Genomic DNA, 24,809 nt, shown 5'->3' with positions numbered 1-24,809 from the left:
CATAGGACGACCTTCCCGCTCACAGCGCCAGCCTAAACTGCTAGAGACGGTGAGATCAAGAAATGGTAGGGGGATGTCGGAGATGGTCCAAGTGAATTTAAGTGCAGGATGGAAATTAGTAATGACGTTAATGAAGTCTATGAGTTCTGCCAGGGTGGTCCATTGTGGAACGGCACGGTAGATGGCGCAGCGATAGAGTTGCTGTCACACAGCGACAGAGACCCGGGTTCGATCCCGACTAGTACGGGTGCTGTCTGTACAGAGTTTGCACGTTCTCCCCGTGACCGTGTGGGTTTTCTCTGGGTGTTCCGGTTTCCTCCCACACTGCAAAGACATACAGGTTTGTAGGTTAATTGGCTTTGGTGTAAATGTAAATAGTCCCCAGTGTGTGTAGGATAGTGTTAGTGTGCGGGGATCGCTGGTCGGTGTGGACTCGGTGGGCCGAAGAGCCTGTTTCCGCGCTGTATCACTAAACTAGACCCGAAATGTCCCCATTCCTTCCCTCCTTCCTTCCTTCCCTCCACATAGAGATGCTGCATGTCCACATGACAAGTTGTGTCTAGTCCGGGCCTCGGGCCCAGGCCACGCGTTGCCGTGACAACCCACCCCGTGACGTGTCCCCGCACCGCGCTCTCGCGAGATGTCAGTGTGGCACATGCGCGGTGAAGCCGGGCCGGGGAGCGCCGAGGCGAGGGCGGCAGGTAACGGGGGAGACGAGGCCGTGGCGCCGGCGGGGGAAGGGGGGTAGGCCTGGGCTCAGGCTGCGGGACAGGGGAGAGCGGGGGCTCAGGGGCAGCAGGACGGCCAGGCTGCCGGGAGGCGAGGGGCGGCGGGGCCCGGGGCAGGGGGCTTTGGCGCGGTGGGCCTGTACTGTACCATATACACCTGCCGGTCTGACGGGAGATCCCTCGCCCAGCTGGGGGCCGCGGCCTGGGCTGGGGGCAGTGGACAGCGCCCGCCCCGCACATGCCCCCACATTACCCGCACCCGTGCATGGCCGCACATGTACTGCCCGTCCCGCACACTATGGTAATATGTAGGAAGGTGCGTGGCCAAACGGTACAGTACTTACTAGGTACACATAGCATCTATGGAGCGAACGAAATAGGCAACGAGATGCTGCTGCATCCGCTGAGTTTCTCCAGCTTTTTTTGTGTACCTTCGATTTTCCTGCATCTGCAGTTCCTTCTTGAACACAGTACATACTAGGGTTTACTTTTAATCGGAAGTTGCTTGCCGCAAGTTTGAAGAGAGTACATTTCGGCGTGCTGGCAGCCTGTACATCAATTTCATAGTTCTTGGTCCTCCAAAATATTCCAAATGGAATTTAAACTGGAGGTGGTGGAGGGAAGACTTAAGCCAGAAAGTCTCAAGTCTTAGGTACACAAAAATGCTGGAGAAACTCAGCGGGTGCAGCAGCATCTATGGAGCGAAGGAAATAGGCGACGTTTCGGGCCGAAACCCTTCTTCAGACTTTGTAAAGTAAGAAACGTGGGCATCTGCCAATGTTTGGATGCAAACCCGCGGCGTTTACCTTTGAAAATAAACTAAATCCATGGGTGAACTTATTGAAAACAAAGGTAGACAAAAATGCTGGAGGAACCCAGCAGGTGAGGCAGCATCTGTGGAGAGAAGGAATAGGCGACGTTTCGGGTCGAGACCCTTCTTCAAAAAAACGAGTTTAGGGGTCGGTTATCTTGGACTCAGTGATGGTAGTCTTAACTCTCCAATCTGAGCAGTTTCAGTTCAGACTTCAATGCAACGCTGTAGAGTTGTGGGCGTCAACATTTAAATTTAACTGTATCCTAAGGCACACCTGCTTTTGTAAAAGGATCAAGGATAACACCATTATTCCAAAAGCAGCAATACATGCCTGTTATCTTGGGGGGGGGGGGAAGTTAGCGTTTGGAAAATGGTGGGAATCAATATTAAAGCTGTGGTAGGAACCACAACAGTCACTGTCACAGATATGTAGGAAGGAACTGCAGATGCTGGTTTACACCAAAGATGGCAACAGAATGCTGGAGTAATTCAGCGGGACAGGCAGCATCTCTGGGGAGAAGGAATGGGTGACGTTTCGGGTTGAGACCCTTCTCCAGTCTGAATAAGGATCTCGACCTGAAACGTCACCCATTCCTTCTCTCCAGAGATGCTGCCTGTCCCGCCGAGCTACTCCAGCATTTTGTGTCTACCACTGTCACAGATGTCAGATTTGCTTGCCTGAGAACAAATCTATGGAAAGCAAGGATATCTACTTCAGACTCCTACTTATTGGCTACAGCACCATTTTCGGCACCAAATTCCCAACCAAACTGTCTCCAGCCAAACCAGCCAGGAGCCAACACCCCTCTGCAACTGGATCCTCTACTCCCTAGCCCATTGACTGCAATCAGTGAGGATTGGAGCCAAAACATCCCCTATGATAATTCTCAATTCTGGCGGCCACAGAGATATGTTATCAGCCCCTTACTGTATTCTCTAAACTCACGGACATGCGGACAAATTATGCACTACGTTTGCAGATGACACCTGTAGTGGGCCAGATATTAAAGTACGAAGTCGAGACAGGGTACAGGAAGGAGTTGGAGAACTTAGTAACATGGTGTCAAGATAACTTCTCTATCAATGTCAGCAAGACGAAGGAGCTACTTATTGACCAGACGGTGGTGTACACACCCCAGTCCGTGGTGCCAAGGAGAAGATCAACCACATTTATGCTATGGCCAAGAAAGCACACCAACACCTCTACTTCCTCAGAAGACTAAGGAAGTTCAGCATGTCTCCAGCAATTCTTACCACTTTCTGCAGATGCAGCATAGACAGCAGGATGCATCACAACTTGGTTTGGCAACAGCTCTACCCATGAGTGCAAGAACCACAGCGAGTTGTAGCCCAGTCCATCATTCAGACCAGCCTCTTCCGCCCGTCAACTCCACCTACACTTCACGCTGCATCAGGAAAACGACCAACATAATTACCATAGAACATAGAAAAGCACAGCAACGGAACGGGCCCTTGGGCCCACCATGTCTGCAGAAGATGATGCCAAGATAACCACCAATTATTCAATTTCTCCACACTCTCGAGCAGAAGTTATGAAAGCTAAAACCTTGCCACTAGATTCAGGAACAGCTTATAAAGCCATGCCACTAGATTCAGGAACAGCTCCACTGTTCCTGAACAATACAGATCTTCCAACCTACCTTATTGCGGGCATTGCTCTTTTTATCTGTAACTAACCTGATAATGCTGTAAACCCTATGTTCTCCATTCTGGTATTTTACTCTTTGTACTACATGTTGTCCTTGTGCATTGCTTGATTGTACATAGTATGATTTGACTGGATAGCACACAAACAAAGCTTTTTACTGTATCTTGGTATACGTGACAATAAACCACTATCAAAACTAAATTATGTTTGACATAAGAAATAGTAGCTAGAGGAGCCTGCTCTGATATTCACAAGGTCATGGCTGATTATACATTTTCCCTGCTCTCTCGGCATATTCCTTGATTCCTTTACTATCCAGAAATCTATCACTGTTATTAATACAGAACTGGGCTAGGCTTGTAGTTCACCACTTGAGCAAATGCATTTATTCTCATTTTCTACCTTAAATGGCCAATCCTTATTTTGAGTCTGTGACTCGCTAGAACATTCCTAATGCCAAGCTTTGGAAGCCAGCCAACACTTAGTGCTGGTTTGTCACTGTATAATATTGGAGTATAGTATTAATGGACACGTCATGTCATACAGTGCTGGTGGGTACAGATCTGACACTGTATAGGAACACTCGTGGTGTGGTGAATTAGCAAGGAGCAGTAACATAACAAGGTGGCAGCTAAGCTGCACGTCATGAGTGACCCTCGGAAGTGATTTAGATTGTTAATCCGGTCTACTCTACAGTATTGTTTTATGCTGCTGAGATGAAAGGACAAGTTTGCCAATGATTCTGTTATCTGGAACAGGGAACAGGTGGAAGATACCAAAGGCCTGTAAAGAGATGTTAATAGGTTAAGTGAGTAGGTACAAAGTGGCAGCTGGGGTACAACGTGAGAAACCTGTAGTTACTTATTTTGAAAAGTGGAATTGAAACCAATTTTGAAATGGTGAGAAAATGTTGTACAGTGAAATTAATGTCACCTTTCATTATTCTTGAAAAGGGGGGACATTCCAGATGACATGAAGTGGAAAGTTTCATCTTGAGTGCGCAAGCGGTGGAGATAGAAACTGAGACAAGGAGTGGCATCCATACAAGAGATGGTGGGGAGAGATGTAGTCTAGGTAGCTGTGGGAGCCAGTGGGTTTCCATGGCTTCATGGTTTGTGACTACAACTAGAGGAAAGTACCTTGGATTCTACCTTGGTAGTCTACAAACCAATGGCATGAACATTAAATTCTTCAATTTCAGGCAACCTGCACCCCTCTGTTCCTTTCTCCTAATCCAGGTCCTCTTTCCATCCTTCTTTCCATCTGCCCTTTCTGCATCTGCATTCTGTTGTGTCTCTATTAATAAAGAGGAAGTTCTTACCACAAAGATTACTAGATCTTTGCTTTATATCCTTGAGGTCAGCAGCAAACATCCACATTGACCACAAAAGCAGTAGTACTATTTCTGTCTTCTGGTCATATTTGGAATCACTCAGGAATGGACAAGATCCATTATGTCTGCAGCTCCCTGCACATATCCTGCTTCAGGGTTTGCTAATCCCATGTCATTTTGTCCTATACTGTCTGAACTTTAAACATTTATCAACCTCTTTAAATCTCTTGAGAGTATCACCCCTACTAATTTCTAAAATATGCTACACTGTGACGACCCAAATCTTTATCTCTCCTGTATGTCTGCTCCTCTGAGTCCTTCACTTTGCACATTCTGCAGTCCTTCACCCAACATGTACGCTTCAATCATCACTGAGGGCCCTCATTCTATCAACCCACCCTTTAATTATTTTTGAAACTTTCTCTTTTAAGGCTGATGTGTAACTTTTAAAATGTTGGGGTGTTTTTCTCTATCAAACATGTTTATGTATTGACTTGAATGTGTAACAATGACATTTGACAATTCAAATTAAAGCTCTATATCTATTTCAAAGATGAGATTCCCATAATTTGTTCTTTGTGATCCCATGAGAGAGAGAATGGATCCAGTGACATGTTAACACTTGCCAGCTTTTTAAAAACTTGAGTTAATCAGAAAATATGTTATGAAGAAGTGGTGATTTTCATATGAACTTATAAAAGTAGTTGTTTTTCTGTGTTTGTAGGTGTGAAGATATCTAACAGTGTCACACTGGATGATTTCAGGCGTCATGATGGAGACTGAAAGCCGTGGCTGTACAACAAAACATCAGTGTGATGGACATCTCTTGAAGCAGATCGCAGCTCATTCATTTGTGGATACTAACATGTCAAAAATGGAAAAACCAGGGTCATTAATTCAAGTTATAGAAAAATTGAGCAAGATAGTGGAGAATGGAAGATCAAAGCAATGTTCTCTAGCTGGTCAAAAGAGGCCTTATTTTAGTGCCTCTGATACAAAAAGTGCAATCATTGAGCAAACAGACAGCTGTGAAAGCACAGCCAAAAAACTTATGAATTCAAACCAGGAAATAAAGGAAAACTTGTCAGTTAGACCGACTTGTAAAACAGAAGATCTGCCACAGAGTTGTAACGAACTAGATCTACAGACTCTTGATCCTGCAGATAATTCTAAACCTTCAAAGAGCTTCCATTGTACCCTCTGTAACTTCGTAACTGTAGTGCCATCTGTCTATTACACACACATACGTAACCATAACGACATTAGCAGCTACACGTGTGATCAGTGCAACTTTGCAACTACAGTTTCTGAAGATTTTGTGACGCACAAGTGTTCGCACAGGAAGCTCACTCGATACCAGTGCAATTTATGCAAATTCAGTTCATTGACTTTTTCACAGTTAAAGGAGCACTTTGAACTGCATGGAAAGTCAGGCGAGGTGCTATTAATGTGCTCTGAGTGTTGCTTTGTTTCCAAAAAGCAGGAGGAACTTGAAACTCATATGTGGATGCACCTTGAGGATACCCAGATACAGAGGAAACAGTCGTTGCCACAACAATTAAGGCCAAATGTTGTGGATAATGTGGACAGTAAAAATGCTAAATCAAGAAGTATTGGTTTTGATGCTGAGCCAGGCCCGAGAAAGTGGTACACCTATGATCAGTATGGCATGTACAGGTGTTTGATTTGCAGTTATGCCTGTGATCGTCAGCGGATGTTAAAAACCCATGCATGGAAACATGCTGGTGAAGTTGATTGTTCTTATCCAATTTTTGAGGAATGTGAGCCAGCTACCTCAGCGATTCCTTCCACATGTCTCACAGCTCATGAGGATGAACCAATAATTGTTTTCACACCAGCTGACAAATCAGAAAGTGTGCACTGTGATAGTTCAAATCCATTGCCGTTTTGCGATGCAGCTCCAACTACTGTAACAGACTCGTTGAGCTGCAAGCCCTCGTTGCCTGACACTGCTGTTGAAAGTACTGATCTCACCGAATCAAAAACAACCCCGTGCACTGTAGTGGAAATCGTTCAAGATACACCCCTGATGCATGATTGTGAAAATGCAAGTACAATTTCAGATAGCCTTCTTTCCTCTGCACAGAAGATTATTCATTGCAGTTCTAACAAGGCAGGGCATGTCAATGTTATAGTAGAACGTGTCCCAGGAGCTGAGGAGAGTGTTCCAGAAAAGCCCTTTCTGATGTCACCAGATATTGAAGTTGAAAAGAGACTTATCTCTGAAAAGTCTCATATGATCTATTGTGAGGATTCTTCAGACATGTATCAACAAGCCACAAGACCAACTGAACTGGGAACGGCCGTCTTAAGGTGGAATCCCGAAGAAAGTAATGATGCTTTAAAGTCTACGGAACCTGCAGCAGTTGATGAAAATGTTCCCCCAGCACGGAGAAGAACTCATTCAGAATCTTTGAGGCTTCATTCATTGGCGGCTGAAGCACTTGTTGCGATGCCAATGAGAGCACCGGAATTTACCAGAACAAATGTCAAAAATCCTGAGGCTGATGCCACACAGAGAAATCTGGACGTCAACCCGTCCAGTGTTCCTCCACTTCACAATTATTCTGACGATTCTCCAAGCAATGACTTGCAACTTGAAACTAAGTCAGGCTTCTCCGACGTGCCAATCAGAATGGGCATCAGCATGTCACTACTGACGGTGATCGAAAAATTGAGAGAAAGAACTGACCAAAATGCTTCTGACGAAGATATCCTGAAAGAATTGCAGGATAATGCACAATGCCAACCTTCAAGCGATCTGAGTTCACCTGGCAACCTAGTGGAATACATACCAAACACAGAACGGCCTTACCGTTGCCGCTTGTGCCATTACAGCAGTGGCAACAAGGGATACATCAAGCAGCATTTAAGAGTTCATCGACAACGGCAGCCTTACCAGTGTCCAATCTGTGACCACATAGCAGCTGATAGCAATGATCTGGAGAGTCATATGATAAACCATTGCAAAACTAGGATGTATCATTGCAAAAGATGCAATGCAGCATTTTATTATAAGGTAAACCTTTCTAATACAATGTGATTAGGAAAGAACTGCAGATGCTGGTTTAAATCGAAGATAGACACAAGATGCTGGAGTAACTCAGCGGGACAGACAGCAACTCTGGAGAGAAGGAATGGGTGACGATTTGGGTCGCGACCCTTCTGCAGACAGATCAGTCTGAAGAAGGGTCTCGATCCGAATCGTCACCCATTCCTTCTCTCCAGAGTTGCTGCCTGTCCCGCTGAGGTATTCCAGCATTTTGTGTCTATCCTTTCTAATACAATACTATTGTATTAAAATACAATATATTTTTGAGTAGAAACTAGAATGAAACCACAATCATTTGTTAAAATGGCTTGGCAAATTATTCTGAATGGTATAGTATAGCACTTGCAAAAATGTGCAGTTTGTGTTATAATCATTTATAAATTTAAAGACCACTGTTCCTTTAAGTTTAAAGAAAGACTATAATAAACAGAATTTTGTATGCTTTTGATTTAAATGCTTTGATTTGATTTTTGATTTAATCAGAATTTCTGTAAACTTTGTAACGATTGTCTCAAAGATTGAATTTAATTAACATTGTACAGTAACCATAAGGCTTTGAATGTAACATTTAAAGGCTTGCTGAGTTAAAATGTATATTTGCATTGCTTGCATTTTGCTTGCATTATGCGTGCTTTATGGCCAGATGCATGCTTTTCAAGGCATTGTCATCTGATTATAATTCATTGTAATTTCTTCACAGTTGCTGCAATGCCAGTGATGGATTACCACTTTAAATGTGGTTGCCTTGTAAGTAGGTGGTGGATATTGTTTAATGTTCATTGTGTTTACCATTCTGATCAACTTTCTGACAGAGCCAACTGCGGAACCATGAACGTGAACAACATAGTCTTTCTGACATTTCCTCAAGTGTGGAATCAAATGATGAGAATACGGAATATAGTGGTGAACGGAAAACGGGAACCATGCAAGAAGGTAATGTCAATAGTTTCTTGCATTTGCTAACATACCACTGACTTACGGTTAAAGTTATTTTAAATAAGGCCCCCTACCATTTGGATTAAGCAGTTTACATAGAATGAATATCATAGCAGCACATCATGAAGACTTCAGAGTGTTCAATTTTACAAAGGTTCCCGCTGGCTCAGAAATGGAGTTCCACTTGAACAGACCTTATTCCAGAATTCAGATCATGTCATTTCTCAAATATATCTAAATTCTCTGATTTAGTTTCAAACAGCAACAGACTTTCACACTGTATATCAATTACAGTTCTTTCCCTTTAGACATTGTACATGGCTAAACCTCATCTCAAGGTGTTGCCGAGACATCTGTCCACCAAAATAAAGGGGGGAACTCGGACATTGGTTCGAGGAGTGATGTTGAGCAGCGCTTCCTGACAACCATGTAACTGGCACTGTGTACACCTCCCTGCACTGAGCTGACCAGGGCCATTGGATCAGTGTCAGGCTCTGCATCAGTGGCACACTTGTCACCTCCCACTCACCCCAGAAGGCCCTGATTTATGATCCATAACCTCCAATCATTCCTGCTGGAACTTCACATTGTGACAGGTCGTATTTTGTGGCATCAAAAACTGTTGCTGTAGGTATTTCTGTATTCTGCAATGATCATGGTCCTGTGTAATTTGTTGCTAGGTAATATTAAGTACTCTTTTCATTTCATGTATGATGTCCATTTAAAAATGATGCATCCTTTGTTGACTGCCTAGGTAGCCAGTATTGAACTCAACCTTTCGAAAACAGAAGAATTTTCTAAACTTAACATCTTTGAGGGAACAAAATGCCTTCCTTGGAAATGAAGAAATTGTTTAAATGTAAATACCCTTTGAAAAGGCTTCTCGGATGAAGGACAGTTATAGAGGCAATAAACACTAGCTTGGCCAGCCATATCCAGGATATGAAAGATTCATAGATAAGAAATAAGCAATGATGAACAAATCACAATTAATGTTTCTTGTGGTGGTAATGGGTCATGGCACATAACCGTGTTTCTGGCGGGTAAGCTTCTTCTATGTCGTATTCCACGACTGGATTAGGTGTTCCTGGTCTGCTCTGTTTGATTATTCCCTGATAACGACAGAGATCTGGTCTGGAGCTGTGAGCATGGTGTCCAGTCGCAATAGGTGTAGTGACTGGACCCTCTGTGCAGCTACAAGTGCCATCAACATGAATGTTTTGAGCATAGATGGTTTCAGGTTGAGGGATCTGGCTGGTGGGCATCCCCTGAGGTATGTCAGGACCACACTGACATCCCATATATGGGTGTACCTTGGTCTAGGGGTTAGAGTTGTAAATACCCTTCATTAGTTTGACCACCAGCTGGTGGGACCCCATGGCCTGTTGTCCTGGAGCTGGTTTTAAATAGACAGACAGGGCAATTCTAGCTGTGTTGATGGTTCTGTAGCTGAAGTCCTTCATCGTAGTGAAGGTTCGCCAGGAATTCCAGTACGTTGGTAACTGTAGCGGTTGAGTAGGTGGTCCCTGTATCCAAGCAGTACTTCTCCCATTTTTTGATGCTGGACAAATGCTGTTTTTTAGTGGATGTTCGGAGGGATGCTGACATGGTGTCGACGGTTTGTTATGATAATCCCAGTCCCAGAAGTGGTTTGTGCAGCATCTGCAACCCAGGAGTTTGATTTTTTCATGGCACGGGTGGCTTGTACCCAACACTGGGTGTTAATAACTCTGGGTCACTGGGGAATACCATCGGAGTTCCAACAACCATGTCATGGAGTATTGGGAACCATGGCTGTGTAGGCCAGTCGGGTACTATCAAAATACCTGAAGCAGAGTCCATTTGTACTGTGCGTAGCCCCCGACTGATGAGGCAGAAGGGAGGAAATGAATAGAAGAAAAATTTCCCCAATCCAGCTTGAACGCATCTATCGCTGCTGCCTCAGGGTCTGGTTCCCAAACGACATACATAGGTACCTGGTGATTTAGCCTAGATGCAAATAAATCGATATCTGGCGTGCCATATTGTTTGATAACTTTTGTGAAAAATATATATTTTGGGGATTTTAACATCCATTCGATGTTGTCATTAAATTTACGTGATCTGGTGTCTGCCACTGTATTTAGCTTACCTGGCAGGTAAGTTACTGATAGCCAAATATGTCTTTGGACACACCATTGCCAAATTGTATTGACCAACTTGTCGCATGATACCGATTTTATGCCGCCCATATGGTTAATGTAGGCCACCACCGTAGTATTATCTATTTATAACCGTACATGCAAGTGATGCATATTTATGCATATGCTTTTAAACCATAAAAAGTCACCCAAACATCTCTAGATAATTAATGCCCAGTGTAAGTGGTAACGATGATTCTGGGTTAGTCCATCTACTACTTGTGCTGGATATAGAGTTAGTTGCTCCCCAGTCTTGAGCACTGGCATCTGTTTGGATAACTGACGTAGGGTTAGTGATGATAATAGGCTGAAACTATGTCAAACGTTTTTTGCCCACCACTGTAGTTCTGATATTACTTCAGTGGGTAACTTCATGAAACGATCATAATGACCTGTATGTCGTTTTTGGTACAAAGGTCCGAATTATGTAGCTGGAAATGCTGCTACCATTTTCCCAATTACTCTGTTACTTGTCGAGTAGTTGGTAGTTTGTTGACCATTAAATTGTTGTACGATTGTGCCAATTCAACTATGTTGTCTCTTGGCAATGTTACAGTCACGTAGACTGAATTAATTGTGAGGCCCAAGTAGTCCATGATAGAGGATGGCTTCAACTTAGATTTATCTGGATGTAAGACAACCCCAGGGTTTCGAATAACTGTTTGGTAGATGAACAGCTAACATAGTCAAATTCATGGTCTTGCCTACCATTTAGGATGTCATCAAGACATGCCATGACAATATGTTTTTGTCTTCTGAATATTGCCAGAGCTGGTTTTAGTGTCTGGTGACACTCTTGGGCTGATGTGAACCCATTGGGTAACACTTTAAACTGCTATAGCTGCCCCATCCAGGTAAATTTCAGGTATCTGCGATGGTCCTTGTGAATGGTACTAAATGGTAAACATCTTTAAGATGAATGCTTGCCATGAAGTATCCATTGGAATTTAGTTGTTTGGCAGTAACAACCGGTTCCATTTTGAAATGTATATACTTAACAAACATATTTAGTGAAGTTAAGTCAATGATGATGGGACATCCACCATCTTTTTTGGGTTTAGTGAATATATTTGATACGAATTGCAAGGGTTCAGGTTTCCCCATGACACCCTTTGTAATTATTCTCACCAGTTCAGCTTGTCCCTCTTGTTTCTTTAACGGAGAGAGGAAAAATACCCTCTGGGGTGAATGTTGACCTGGTGGCAATTTTTCTAGTATGAATTGTATTCACTAATGCCATTGAGTATATACTGATCACTCGTGATAGACTCCCATGTGTTAGTATGCTCTATATACTGGTAGGAACCAGACCCACCTACCTCCATGGTTATGGGTATTCTTCTGTTTCCTGCCGGTCCAACGAGTGTTGCACATCGTCTGACGTGGCGGTGGCGTTGGGGGGTGGCACATTTTCCATGGGGTCCGCTCTGGGCCCTGGTCTAAATAAGACTTTCGGTGATAGATGCGGACCCCGAGCTTTCATCAGTCCGATATGGTAGACGTTGACTGATGGATGCGATGGGGTGCTGCTGCGTAGGAATTACTGTTTTTGGTTACTCGTCCCGGCCCTGCCCTCATGAGCCGAAAGTTTTGTAAAACCTCTTGCATGTCCTTCATATGCTTTGTGAGGTTTTTGCCACAGAGCAGTGGGTCTGGCTCAGTGGCTGGGGTCTTATGACTTGTTTACGAAGGTTGTGATCATCTCCGTATTGGTCCATGGAACGAGGAAAAAACTATGTGATGGCTGTCGTCAGGCTTTTAACGGCCTCCTGCACGTGGGGTTTCCACGTAGCTGTCCACCACACCTAGCAGCTCTTCCTGTTCCTGCAACCCTTGCATACTCCCGAGATCTTCAGCCATTGCCCCTGTTCTTGACCAGCCCAGTCCTGGTCACCAAAGCTATCCTCTGGAAAGGAGGAAGCAATGGACAGTGCACAAGCCACTGTGGAGGGAGTGCCTGACCCCATCTGCGAGAGCGCCCCTCCTGGGGTGCACCACGCTGAAGCTCCTGCTCCAAGAGCCGCTCCATGCGGCTCAGGCGGCTGTCTCTCCCCCGCCTGGGTGGAGAGACGTCCCCGTCCGATAAGTCGGAGCCACCGGCCGGAACGCCTCTTCCTTGGCTTTTACATCCAGCCCGCTGCTCAGGCGCTAGCGGGGCTGGGCTCGGTCGCTGTGTCGGGGTAGCGGACCGCCCGGTAAGCGGTCCTACCGCCTTGTTGCTGCCCCCGCGAGATGAAACGCTCCTCCGTGGAGTCGAGCGGGGGGACAGGTCTGTGCAGGCGGCTGTCTTTCCTCCCGTGCAGGTGGAAAGACGTCCCGTCCGATAAGTCGGAGCCACCGGCCGGACGCCTCCGTGGCGTTACTTCCAGCCCGCTGCTGAGGCGCTAGCGGGGCTGGGCTCGGCGCGGTGTCGGGATAGCGGAGCGCCGGGTAAGCGGTCCTACCGCCTTGTTGCTGCCCCCGCGATGGAAACGCTCCTCCGTGGAGTCGAGCGGGGACAGGTCTGTTCCGTTGCTGCCCCCCCTGAAGGAAGGCTCCTCCGTGGAGTCGAACGGGGGACAGGTCTGTTCCGTTGCTGCCCCCCCCCCCCCCCCAGATGGAAGGCTCCTCCGTGGAGTCTAGCGGGGGACAGGTTTTTTGCAGAGCCTTTCTTCTCTGCCGGACAGCAGAAGGCTCCCTGTGAAGGAAACCGACGTCAGCTTACCTGACGGTCCGTTCTTTCACCTCCATAGCGGGAGAGCCCGCTGTGCCGCTGTTGCTCTGCTGGACGTAATGCCGCGCATGCGTGCTGAACGGGTTCTTCATGGAATCACTCACGTGACTCCGAAGTAAAATTAGTGTCGATGGTGAGAGAGGGGGGTGGCGAGAGGCTTGTGCTTGTGGTGAACTGGCTGTATCAACAGCTCTACCACCTCTTGAGGTGTTGGGCAGAGCAGACTGAGCTGTGATTTACCCCCAATAGGCTGCCTCCTATGATGCATCTGTAAACATTGGTGAGAGTTATTTGCGACGTGTGAAATTCCCTTGCATTATGATGCTCCTTGACATGCTTACATCAGAGTGCTGTGGCAATACTGTTGCAGAAAAATCAGCACTAGTGAACTACAGTCACGTCAATATTCTGGCAACCTGGTGATGAGTCTATCTCTATTTGCTGAAAGCACAATTATAGCCCTTTTCACTTAATTTGAAAGAGTATTGGTTTCTTGGGCTCCTCCAGGAGACATGGTAGATTGGTGTGTTTATTGATCCCACTGAGATTGTTCAACTAGAGCCATTTAAGCTTTATATTTTATTGACCATTCACTATACTTTCTCCATATTTATAGTTTGTCATAATGTTGGAACGGACATCAGATGTTTGCTTTAATGCAGAAGAGTGAAGCATCTAAACCAACAATTAAAGTTCACAAAATCAACAAACTACTAAATTGTCATTTATCTTTTTGTTTTATGCTGCTTGCAATTAGTCTGAACTAACCATTGAAGAATTACGTGAAGATAGATATTTTAAACATTACCCTTGTTGCCACAAATCTATGAGCATTTTAGCACAATATGTACAGTGCACTTGGAAGATTTATGGTCCCCGTGTTATTAAGCGAGATAGATTGATAACCCAACATAGTTCTAAGAGGCAGTCGTATGAGCACAGGTCTCAAACTTCCTGAAAGGATATCACTGTCATTCTGAAGGTAATCCTACATTGGATTCTTCATGGAATTCAGAGCTGGTACTCTGGATTTCCCAGAGTTTCATAGCAGTTAAACGAAGAAATCACCCACTCATCCTCCACCAAGGGGACTTGCTGTAGGTTCAGACTTCTGTCTGTTCACAGGAGTCTAACAGCTCCTAGAGTAATGGTATAAGTGAATTTACATTCTTCAATCGATTGAGTCAGTGTAAATGTATTTAATTGTTTTTAAGTATTGTAGCATTTTAGTGTTTTGGTAGTAAGAACATTTAATGGGCTTTGATTGTGTGTGAGTGACATGCACAGGCTGCTGTGTGACAGCCTGTAAGCTATGGGGAAGCACTTTAATTGACTGGCTAAAGCATTTCAGGGGTAGTGGCAGGCTCTTCAGTGGAATAAATATAGTAATCAGGAGCGGATTATTTGCGTGTTAGCCAGAGAAGCAGATCTACATATTATAAATGCTCCACACTCTTAAATCTCTACTCCTACAGCAACATTTCTTACTTTAACTATGATATTCCCATATCATGTATCCATACGCTGTAAATGGCCCGATTGTAATCATATTTAGTCTTTCCGCTGACAGGATAGCACGCTGTAATGTTGCTCTTTGCTGTACCTCGGTACACGTGATAATAAACTAAACAGAACTGAACTGATGCAGATAGGCAGCTGACTGAGACAGATCAGGCAGAACTGTAGATACGGATGAACTCTTTTCTTTCCGCTTACACTTTCTATGAGCATCTCCCCTCCATAAAATGGTGTAATGGTAATACACATTGACAATATATCCTATGCCATTTTTATTGTATTTGCATTAGATAATTAAAATACTTACATAAATTTGTTGCGAATCTGAGCTAATACCCTAAACAATACTAATATTCTCTAACTCCTTATCTAGATATGCTTTCACCTCAAAAACTGTACAAGTGCGATGTGTGTGACTACACAAGTTCGACCTATGTTGGTGTACGGAACCACAGAAGAATCCACAATACTGATAAGCCCTACAGGTGTGTGTACTTCATAAATCTAGCTCGATCTTCATAGACTGTTGCAGCATGTAATGGAAGCCATTGTTCATTGTCCGCTTAATCTCTCCTTTCATAGCAACATTTGCTTGCCTTCAAGTATTTATCTAATTTTTAGAAGTTAACCATTGTACCTTCATTCACTGTTTCACCATTCTTTTGGTAATGCATTTCGGGTCGGCCTGCTGTGTAAAAATAAGGTTTGTCATGTTATGTGTAGGAAGGAACTGCAGATAATGGTTTAAACTGAAGATAGACACAAAAAGCTGGTGTAGCATAGTGGGTCGGACAACGTCTCTGGAGAAAAGGAATAGGTGATGTTTCCCCGTTCTATCCTGGGCCTCCTCCATTGTCAGAGTGAGACTGATCGCAAATTGGAGGAACAGCATCTCATATTTCACTTGGGCAGCTTACAACCCAGTGGTATGTATACTGATTTCTCTAACTTCAAAGTAACCCCTGCATTCCCCCTCTTTCCATCCCTCCCCCACTCAAGTCGCACCAGCTTCTTGTTCTCACCTAACAATCAGCAAACGGCCTGTTTCCTTTATCACCGTTACTTTTTTCCACATCTTTCATTCATTTGTTCTATATCTCTCTACATCAAGTTCAAGTGAGTTTATTGTCATGTGTCCCTGTATAGGATGATGAAATTCTTGCTTTGCTTCAGAACACAGAACATCACCGTCTATATCTCTCGTTTCCCTTTCCCCTGACTAGTCTGAAGAAGGGTCACGACCCGAAACGTCACCCATTCCTTCTCTCCAGAGATGCTGCCTGACCCACTGAGTTACTCCAGCATTTTGTGTCTGTCAGGAATTCATTGCCTGAAGCAGAATCCTTCATGCATGTATAATTCTCTGGCTGGGCACTTCAAGTTCAATAACCTTGCCTGGTTAACCCACTACTATTGTCATTACATTGTAGTAATGTTAATTGCCTATTAAGTTCTCCACCAAATGTTGTTGGGCAATAACATAATTAGTGCCCAATTAAGAATTTTATTCAATGTAATTTCCTCTCTTACACAGGAAGTGAACAGTGTGAAATCACCTCCCTTGAGGTCATGAATTGATTTACACAATTAAAACAATCTCAAACTAACGCAGTCTCCACAAAACTGAGAGGCTCTAACATGGGCAACACCTTGGTGAATTCCTCTGCACTATTCTGGTGCAATCATATCCTCCTGTAAAGTGGCAACCCAGAGCTGCACACAGTTCAGGTGTCAGAGGTTGTGGGGAGAAGCAAGGAGAATGGGGTTAGGAGGGAGAGATAGATCAGTCATGATTAAATGGCGGAGTAGACTTGATAGGCCAAATGGCCTAATTCTACTCCTATCACTTATGACCTTACTGCAGCGTTGCCAAACCAGCGGTGACCATCCTCCCCATTGTTATATATTGGGGATGTAAACCCTTAAATTAATCAATGCAATTATCCAATGCGTCTTCAGTACCTATCTACCCACATTGCCACCTTCTGAGATCTTTGGGCTTGTATTCTAATGACCCTCTCTTCGTTGATACTGACTGGAACTTTACTATTCATTTTGTCTATCCTAGCCTTACTATTCCTTCCAAACGCTTCATCTCAGCGTATCAGGATTGTTACATATGCTATTGCTCTGCCCATCTTACCAATACATCAATATTGTCCTTAGGCTAAGACCACCCTCCTCATTCTCAATGCTGCCACTGCATCTGCAAACTTCCGAATCACATCTCCAACATTTACATAGTCAGAGTTCCAGTATAGTTGCTGCAATATTGCTGTCTGTGTCCTATTGCCAAACCAATTTTGGTGCCAATTTACACAACATGGAAATAGGCCACTCATCCTACCACGGCCTTGCCCACCAGTAGGCACATGTCTTTACTGATCCCATCTTTCATCAATTGGCATGTAGTCTTCAACGCCCACGCAATTCAAGTGCAAACTAAACACTTGTTAATTACTGTTAGCGACTCTGCTTCCACCGATGTCTCCAGTAGTGTCTTCCAGGTACTCTCCTCTCTCTGGGTGAGGAAGATACTCCTCTAAATCTATGTTGGTTAGTTTTAATTGGAGTATTCACTGACTCCTCTTCCTTGATCATTGGGTATTCATTCCATATGGGTCCAGGCACAGGCCACCAATTTGGTCCCTTCTGGGGAGTTTAATTGGGATTGCTCTAGCACATAGGGTATGGATGGGATGTGTGTTCCGGAAAGGTTTCTCAATCAATATGTAGCTGGCCCTATTAGAGAAGGGGCAAAACTCAGTCTCTCGGGAGGGAAGAAAGGACAGGTGACTGGAGAGTCAGTGGGGGAGACAATAATTCCTGCAGTTTTAAAACTGTTATGGTGAAGGAGAGGACTGGTCCAAAGGTTGAAGTCCTAAATTAGGGAAAGGCCAATTTTCATAGTGATAGACAGTAACTAGAGGGCAACACAGTGGCGCAGCGCTAGAGTGGGTTTTCTCCGGGTGCTACGGGTTCATCCCACATTCCAAAGGCGTGCAATGTTTAGATTAATTGGCTTCTGTAAATTGTCCCTGGTGTTTAGCATAGAACCAGTGTACGGGTGATCACCCGTCAGAACAGACACGATGGGCCGAAAGGCCTGTTTCCATTCGATTGTAAACTTTCAGAAGTTGATTTGGGGAGGCTGTTTGCATTTGAAGGAAGGTCTGGTAGGTTGGAGGCTTTTAAACGTGAGACAGTGGGAGTTCAAGGCCATGTTTCTGATCGAGTAAAGGGCAAGGCTGGTAGGAGTAGAGGACCTTGAATGACAAGAGATATTGGGGCTCTGGGCAAGGAAAAGGACGAAGCATGTGTCGGGTATTGGCAGCTATGACCAAGTGGATTCCTTGGGGGAGGAAAGAGGGTGTAGGAAGGAAACCATGAAGACAAAAATCAACATGACATAGCTTTTCCAGACAAGGTAAACCGGAATCCTAAGACATTCTACAAGTATATTAAGGGCAAAGGGGTAATTAGGGAGAACATTTGAGGAGGCTGAATTGATCTTAAACCTTAGAAAGACACAGAAAGCTGGAGTAACTCAGCGGGACAGGCATCATCTCTGGAGAGAAGGAGAGGGTGACATTTCGGGTCGAGACCCTTCTTCATACCTTAATTAATCAAGACCCTTCCTAAACCTTTATTTGTGATGCAGGCACTTTGAAACACAGTTTAGCAGAATGTTTATAAATATGATGTTTTCCTCTGGATACATTTTCACATAAATTAATTTCACATCAATAAATAATTATTTTCAAGTAATTATTTTTGAAAGCCTTGTTTGTATTATTCATGAGAACTTGCAGGTAACAGTAATTCCAATTATTTTGTTCATTCTGATTATATTCTCTGCAAAAACTGAAAGTATTTTTCTCTTAACTCTGGCATCCTCATCTTGATAATTACAAATAATACAGTGCCTTCCATTGTGTTTGGGACAACGACCCATCAATTATTTATTTGCCTCTGTACTGCACTATTTGAGATTAGTAATAGAAAAAAATCACATGTGGTTAAAGTGCACATTGTCAGATTTTAATAAAGGCCATTTTTATACATTTTGGCTTCACCATGTAGAAATTACAGCTGTGTTTATACATAGTCCCCCCATTTCAGGGCACCATAATGTTTGGGACACAGCAATGTCATGTAAATGAAAGTAGTCTTGTTTAGTTTTTTGTTGCATATCTTTTGCATGCAATGACTGCTTGAAGTCTGCGATTCATGGACATCACCAGTTGCTGGGTGTCTTCTCTGGTGATGCTCTGCCAGGCCATCTTTAGCTTATGCTTGCTTTGGTTTTCTCTTCAGCATATAAAAGGCATGCTCAATCCCTTTGCACTTAAGAATTGACCATTGTTTAGCTTTGAAAAACTCCTTTGTTGCTTTAGCAGTATGTTTGGGATCATTGTCTTGCTGTAGAATGAACCGCCGGCCAATGGGATTTGAGGCATTTGTTTGAACTTGAGCAAATAGGATGTGTCTATACACTTCAGAATTCATTATGCTACTACCTTCAGCAGTCGTATCATCAATGAAGATAAGTGAGCCAGTACCTTCAGCAGCTATTCATGCCCAGGCCATAACACCCCCACCACCGTGTTTCACAGATGAGGTGGTATGCTTTGGATCTTGGGCAGTTGCCATCACTCTGATATGTGAATCTTCGTCTCATCTGTCCACAAGACCTTTTTTCCAGAACTGTGGTTGCTCTTTTAAGTACTCTTTTAAGTACTTCTTGGCAAACTGTAACCTGGCCATCCTATTGTTGCGGCTAACCAGTGGTTTGCATCTTGCAGTGTAGCCTCTGTATTTCTGTTCATGACGTCTTCTGTGGACAGTGGTCATTGACAAATCCACACCTGACTCCTGAAGAGTGTTTCTGCTCTGTCGGACAGGTGTTCGGGGATTTTTCTTCATTATAGAGAGAATTCTTCTGTCATCAGCAGTGGAGGTCTTCCTTGGCCTGCAGTCCCTTTGCGATTAGTAAGGTCACCAGTGCTCTCTTTCTTCTTAATGATGTTCCAAACAGTTGATTTAGGTAAGCCTAAGATTTGGCTGATGTCTCTGACAGTTTTATTCTTGTTTCTCAGTCTCGTAATGACTCCTTTGACTTTCATTGCCACAACTTTGGTCCTCATGTTGATAAACAGCAATAAAATTTCCAAAGGTGATGGAAAGACTGGAGGAAAGACTAGGTGCTGAGAGCTCTCTTATACCTGCATTAAGGAGGCAATTAAACACACCTGAGCAATTACAAACACCCATGAAGCCATGTGTCCCAAACATTATGGTGCCCTGAAATGGGGGGACTATGTATAAACACAGCTGTAATTTCTACATGGTGAAACCAAAATGTATAAAAATGGCCTTTAATAAAATCTGACAATGTGCACTTTAACCACATGTAATTTATTTATATTACAAATCTCAAATTGTGGAGTACTGAGGCAAATAAATAAATGGGTCTTTGTCACAAACATTATGGAGGCCATTATATGTGTTCCCAATACATTATACAGACAAATTACACTTCTGAGAAAGATGTTGTGGAGTTTTGCTAAATCTCACTTGTGTGCTTTGTAAAATATTACAGTGGAGATCAGTACAGTGTAATTAGATTAACCATTTAAAAGTGCCTGGTTCAGTCCAGTTTCTCGTTGCTTTATAGGTGCAGTAGTTGTGAGTTTGCAACAACAAATATCAACAGTTTAAAGTGTCACATGAAACGCCATCCACAGGAACAGCAGACTGTTCAGTTGCTGGAGCAGTACAAGTAAGTAAATCGCAAACCACCTGTTTAAAGGTTGCTGGTGAATTTATTTTTTTTCCCTGATGGAAAACTATGTTTAAAAGAGAAATTTGTTAAATCTGCAATTAAATTGAATATAACTTAAAATGTATTCATTCACGGGTGGCACGGTGGCACAGTGGTAGAGTTGCTGCTGCACAGTGCCGGAGACCTAGGTTCGATCCCGACTAGTGCTGCCTGTAAGGAGTTTGTAAGTTCTCCCCGTGAACTGCGTGGGTTTTCTCTGAAATCTTTGGTTTCCTCCCACACTCCAAAGACGTACAGGTTTGTAGGTTGATTGGTTTGGTATAAATCTAAGTTGTCCCTAGTGTGTGTAGGATAGTGTTAGTGTTCGGGGATCACTGGTCGGTACAGTCTCAATAGGCCGAAGAGACTGTTTCCGCGCTGCATCTCTAAACTAAACTAGTTGGATACTGAGTTTTTAAGAAGGAACTGCAGATGCTGGAGAATCGAAGGTACACAAAAATGCTGGAGAAACTCAGCGGGTGCAGCAGCATCTATGGAGCGAAGGAAATAGGCAACGTTTCGGGCCAAAACCCTTCTTCAGACTGATAGGGGGTGGCGGGGAGAAGGAAGGAAAAAGGAGGAGGAGGAGCCCGAGGGCTGAGGGATGGGAGGAGACAGCCAGAGGGCCGAGGAAGGGGAGGAGACAGCAAGGGCTAACAAAATTGGGAGAATTCAATGTTCATGCCTGCAGGATGCAGACTCCCCAAGCGGAATATGAGGTGCTGTTCCTCTAATTTCCGGTGTTGCTCACTCTGGCCATGGAGGAGACCCAGGACAGAGAGGTCGGACGGGGAATGGGAAGGGGAGTTGAAGTGCTGAGCCACCGGGAGGTCAGGTAGGTTCTTGCGGATCGAGCGGAGGTGTTCGGCGAAACGATCGCCCAACCTCCGCTTAGTCTCACCGATGTAGATCAGCTGACATCTAGAGCAGCGGATGCAATAGATGAGGTTGGAGGAGATACAGGTGAACCTCTGTCGCACCTGGAACGACTGCTTGGGTCCTTGAATGGAGTCGAGGGGGGAGGTAAAGGGACAGATGTTGCATACAGTTGGATACTGAGTTGGATGATCAGCCATGATCATATTTAATGGCGGTGCAGGTTCGAAGGGCCGAATGGCCTACTCCTGCACCTATTTTCTATGTTTCTATAAAAACTATACTAAATTGGCAGCATGAGATTTTATTTGAATGCGGTTCCTAATGGAACAGACCAAGTCTACAAACTGAGAGCGGGGAAATTACCAGTCCTGACATTTTTACTAGCTTGTAAATCAGTCTTTGTGATCTGACTTGAAATCTCAGCTCGACTTTCTGTTTGCAGATTTAAAGGTGACATGCATTCTTGATACTAATCTGTTGATGCTCAACCAGCAAAGCAACCAGTGCTGCTGTTTACATGGAGATATCACAATGTTGTGAGATCTCTTTCTGTCTTCACTTTATATAGTTCACATTTTATCTAAGCTAACACCTGATTCTGTGGTTATTTAAATATGCATCTAAAAAATACTTTAGTGAGGTTACTGAAACATAGAAACTAGGTGCAGGAGGAGGCCATTCGGCCCTTCAAGCCAGCACTGCCATTCATTGTGATCATGGCTGATCGTCCCCTATCAATAATCCATGCCTGCCTTCTCCCCATATCCCTTGACTCCACTAGCCCCTAGAGCTCTATCTAACTCTCTCTTAAATCCATCCAGTGCTTGGCCTCCACTGCCCTCTGTGGCAGGGAATTCCATAAATTCACAACTCTCTGGGTGAAAAGTTTTTTCTCACCTCAGTCTTAAATGGCCTCCCCTTTATTCTAAGACTGTGGCCCTCATGTACTGTGGAACTCATGTAATTTATTTTAAATTTGTGGTTTATGTTTTTCTGTGTAGATACAATATTGTATAAAGATTCTGCAGATGATTAACTGTTAAGTTAATTATTGGGATGGATCTTATTCAAATATTGGCGTGGAAAGCTACTTAAAATGCTTTCTTACTCATTTTTTAAAGAAATCTCTGTCTGATACTTCAGCACTCAAATAGTGTTGACATAGTTGCTTATTTGCCAGCTTTTCAATTCTAATAAATTCATTTAGGATTTGTCTACAAATTGTCTGCATTAATAGTACTTTAAACTTCATAACACCTAAATATGGTAACTAGGGAACATAAGAAATGCTGCATTATTTTGAGCATCAGGGCTACTGTTGAAGAAGAGTCTCGACCCGAATGTCGCCCATTCCTTCTCTCCATAGATGCTGCTTCACCCGCTGAGTTACTCCAGCATTTTGTGTCTACCTACTGTTGAAGACATTCTTTGCACACAAGTCATCGTCATGCATGCTGCATTTTAACCATCTGAGTTATATAATTTCTATAAAATCTAAATTTGCTTTCATATGTTTTGCAAGATGTTTGATTACACGAGGGAACAGTTATGGAATGGAATGCCTTTTATTGTAATTCAAACAACTAGGTTTGAACGAAATTTCATTTTCTACAGTTTTTTACATTACAAAAATAACCCAAGACCCACACTTAACACAGTTTACATAAGCATCCATCACAGTGAATCTCCATCACCTCCTCACTGTGATGGAAGGCAAAGTCATATCTCTTCCCTTTGTTCTTCTCTCGCGGTCCAGCAGTCCAACTGCAGCGTTAAGGCTCCGATGTTAAGCCCCCGGTGGGCGATGGTAAGTCCTGTGGCCGTTTAAGCCGCGCCGGGCGATGTTAGGCCCCGGCTCCGTGTCCTTTGAACCCCGCGATTGCAGCGGGAGAAGTGGCCGTTGCGGAGCTCAGAAAAGCGGTCTCCCACCCGGGACCTTGTATTACTTACATTTGGTTCCCACCTTTATCCACAGCCGGGACAGCAAGTTGGTCTGGTCACCAACTTTGCTTCATTCTTGTTTTTGTGTCTCGTGACTACCAGGGAATCATGTCCCAACATATGAAATGTAGGTAGATACTAAAGATCTGCTTGAGTTTTTCAAAAAAGATTGTAATTTAGTGTTTTACTTCATAATTAAAGTGCAATGTTGTTGTTTTGAGTATTTTTAAGAAATTTTACCCAGATAAAAACAAAAACAAAATGTGAATTGGTGTGTCTGATTTTGTTTCTTGATAGGTGTTCTTTATGTGGTTATGAGTGTAGCCATCCACCCTCGTTGAAGTCACATATGTGGAAACATGCAAGTGACCAGAATTATAACTATGAGCAGGTGAATAAGGCCATTAATGAAGCTATTTCACAAAGCAGCAGGTGAGACTCAATGCTTTTGAATCTTCCATTTCTAATGGACTTTTTGTGGTGTGAATTTTTTTTATTCACTCAAAGGATGTGGGCTTAGCAGGCTGAGCCGGCATTTAATTGTCCATCCCAAATTACCCTTGAGAAGGTCGTGGTGAACTGCCGTCTTGAACTGCTGGAGTCCTTGAGCAGTGGATGCATTCACAAAGCTGATAGGGATGGAGTTCCAGGATTTTGACCCAGCGACAGTGAAGGAACAACATATTTCCATGTTGGGAGAGAGATGTTGCTTGGAAGCCACTTCCAGTGGTGGTGTTCCCATTGCTTCTAAAGCCTTGATCCTTCTAGCTGGTAGAAATGGTGGGATTGCAATGAGTCTTGGTGAGTTGCTGCAACGCATCCTGTAGATGGTACGAACTGCTGCTAAGGTGTATTAGTGGTGGAGTGAGTGAATGTTTGTGGATGGGATGCTTATCAAGTGAGTTGCTAGGTCCTGCACGGTGCCAAGCTTCTTGAGTGTTTAAGCCGCACTCATCCAGGCACCACACTCCTGATTTGAGCCTTTGAGACAGCTTTTGGGGAGTTAGGAGGCAAGTGACAAAGTTATTAGTCACTGTTTAAGAAAGAACTACAGATGCTTGAAAAATCGAAGGTAGACAAAAATGCTGGAGAAACTCAGCGGGTGAGGCAGCATCTATGGAGCGAAGGAATAGGCGACGTTTAGGGTCAAGACCCTTCTTCAGACCCTTCTCTGAAGAAGGGTCTCGACCCGAAACGTTGC

General features: G+C 43.9%; 1 protein-coding gene across 3 annotated transcripts in view; it reads left to right on the top strand.

Annotated features, from left to right (window-relative positions):
- Positions 1-630: 630 nt before the first annotated feature.
- The window catches only part of znf507 (zinc finger protein 507), a 29,648-nt gene continuing 5,469 nt past the window's right edge, over positions 631-24,809 (top strand). Inside the window, exons 1-7 of one of the 3 annotated variants that reach the window (XM_033036450.1) lie at positions 658-701; positions 5,269-7,584; positions 8,430-8,550; positions 15,338-15,449; positions 20,642-20,746; positions 23,643-23,735; positions 23,906-24,019. In XM_033036450.1, coding sequence (XP_032892341.1) covers positions 5,299-7,584; positions 8,430-8,550; positions 15,338-15,449; positions 20,642-20,746; positions 23,643-23,703 — 2,685 coding nt within the window. In that variant the 5' untranslated portion in view covers positions 658-701; positions 5,269-5,298 and the 3' untranslated portion in view covers positions 23,704-23,735; positions 23,906-24,019. Of the gene's footprint in view, positions 702-5,268; positions 7,585-8,429; positions 8,551-15,337; positions 15,450-20,641; positions 20,747-23,642; positions 23,736-23,905; positions 24,041-24,809 lie in introns of those variants that run through there. The other 2 variants (XM_033036448.1, XM_033036449.1) reach the window with 2 other exon arrangements.

This window comes from Amblyraja radiata, chromosome 17, assembly GCF_010909765.2.
Source record: "Amblyraja radiata isolate CabotCenter1 chromosome 17, sAmbRad1.1.pri, whole genome shotgun sequence".
Classification (NCBI taxonomy): Eukaryota; Metazoa; Chordata; class Chondrichthyes; order Rajiformes; family Rajidae; genus Amblyraja; species Amblyraja radiata.
The sequence above is the reverse complement of the archived record's forward strand: the minus strand, read 5'-3'. Positions and strand labels throughout refer to the sequence as shown.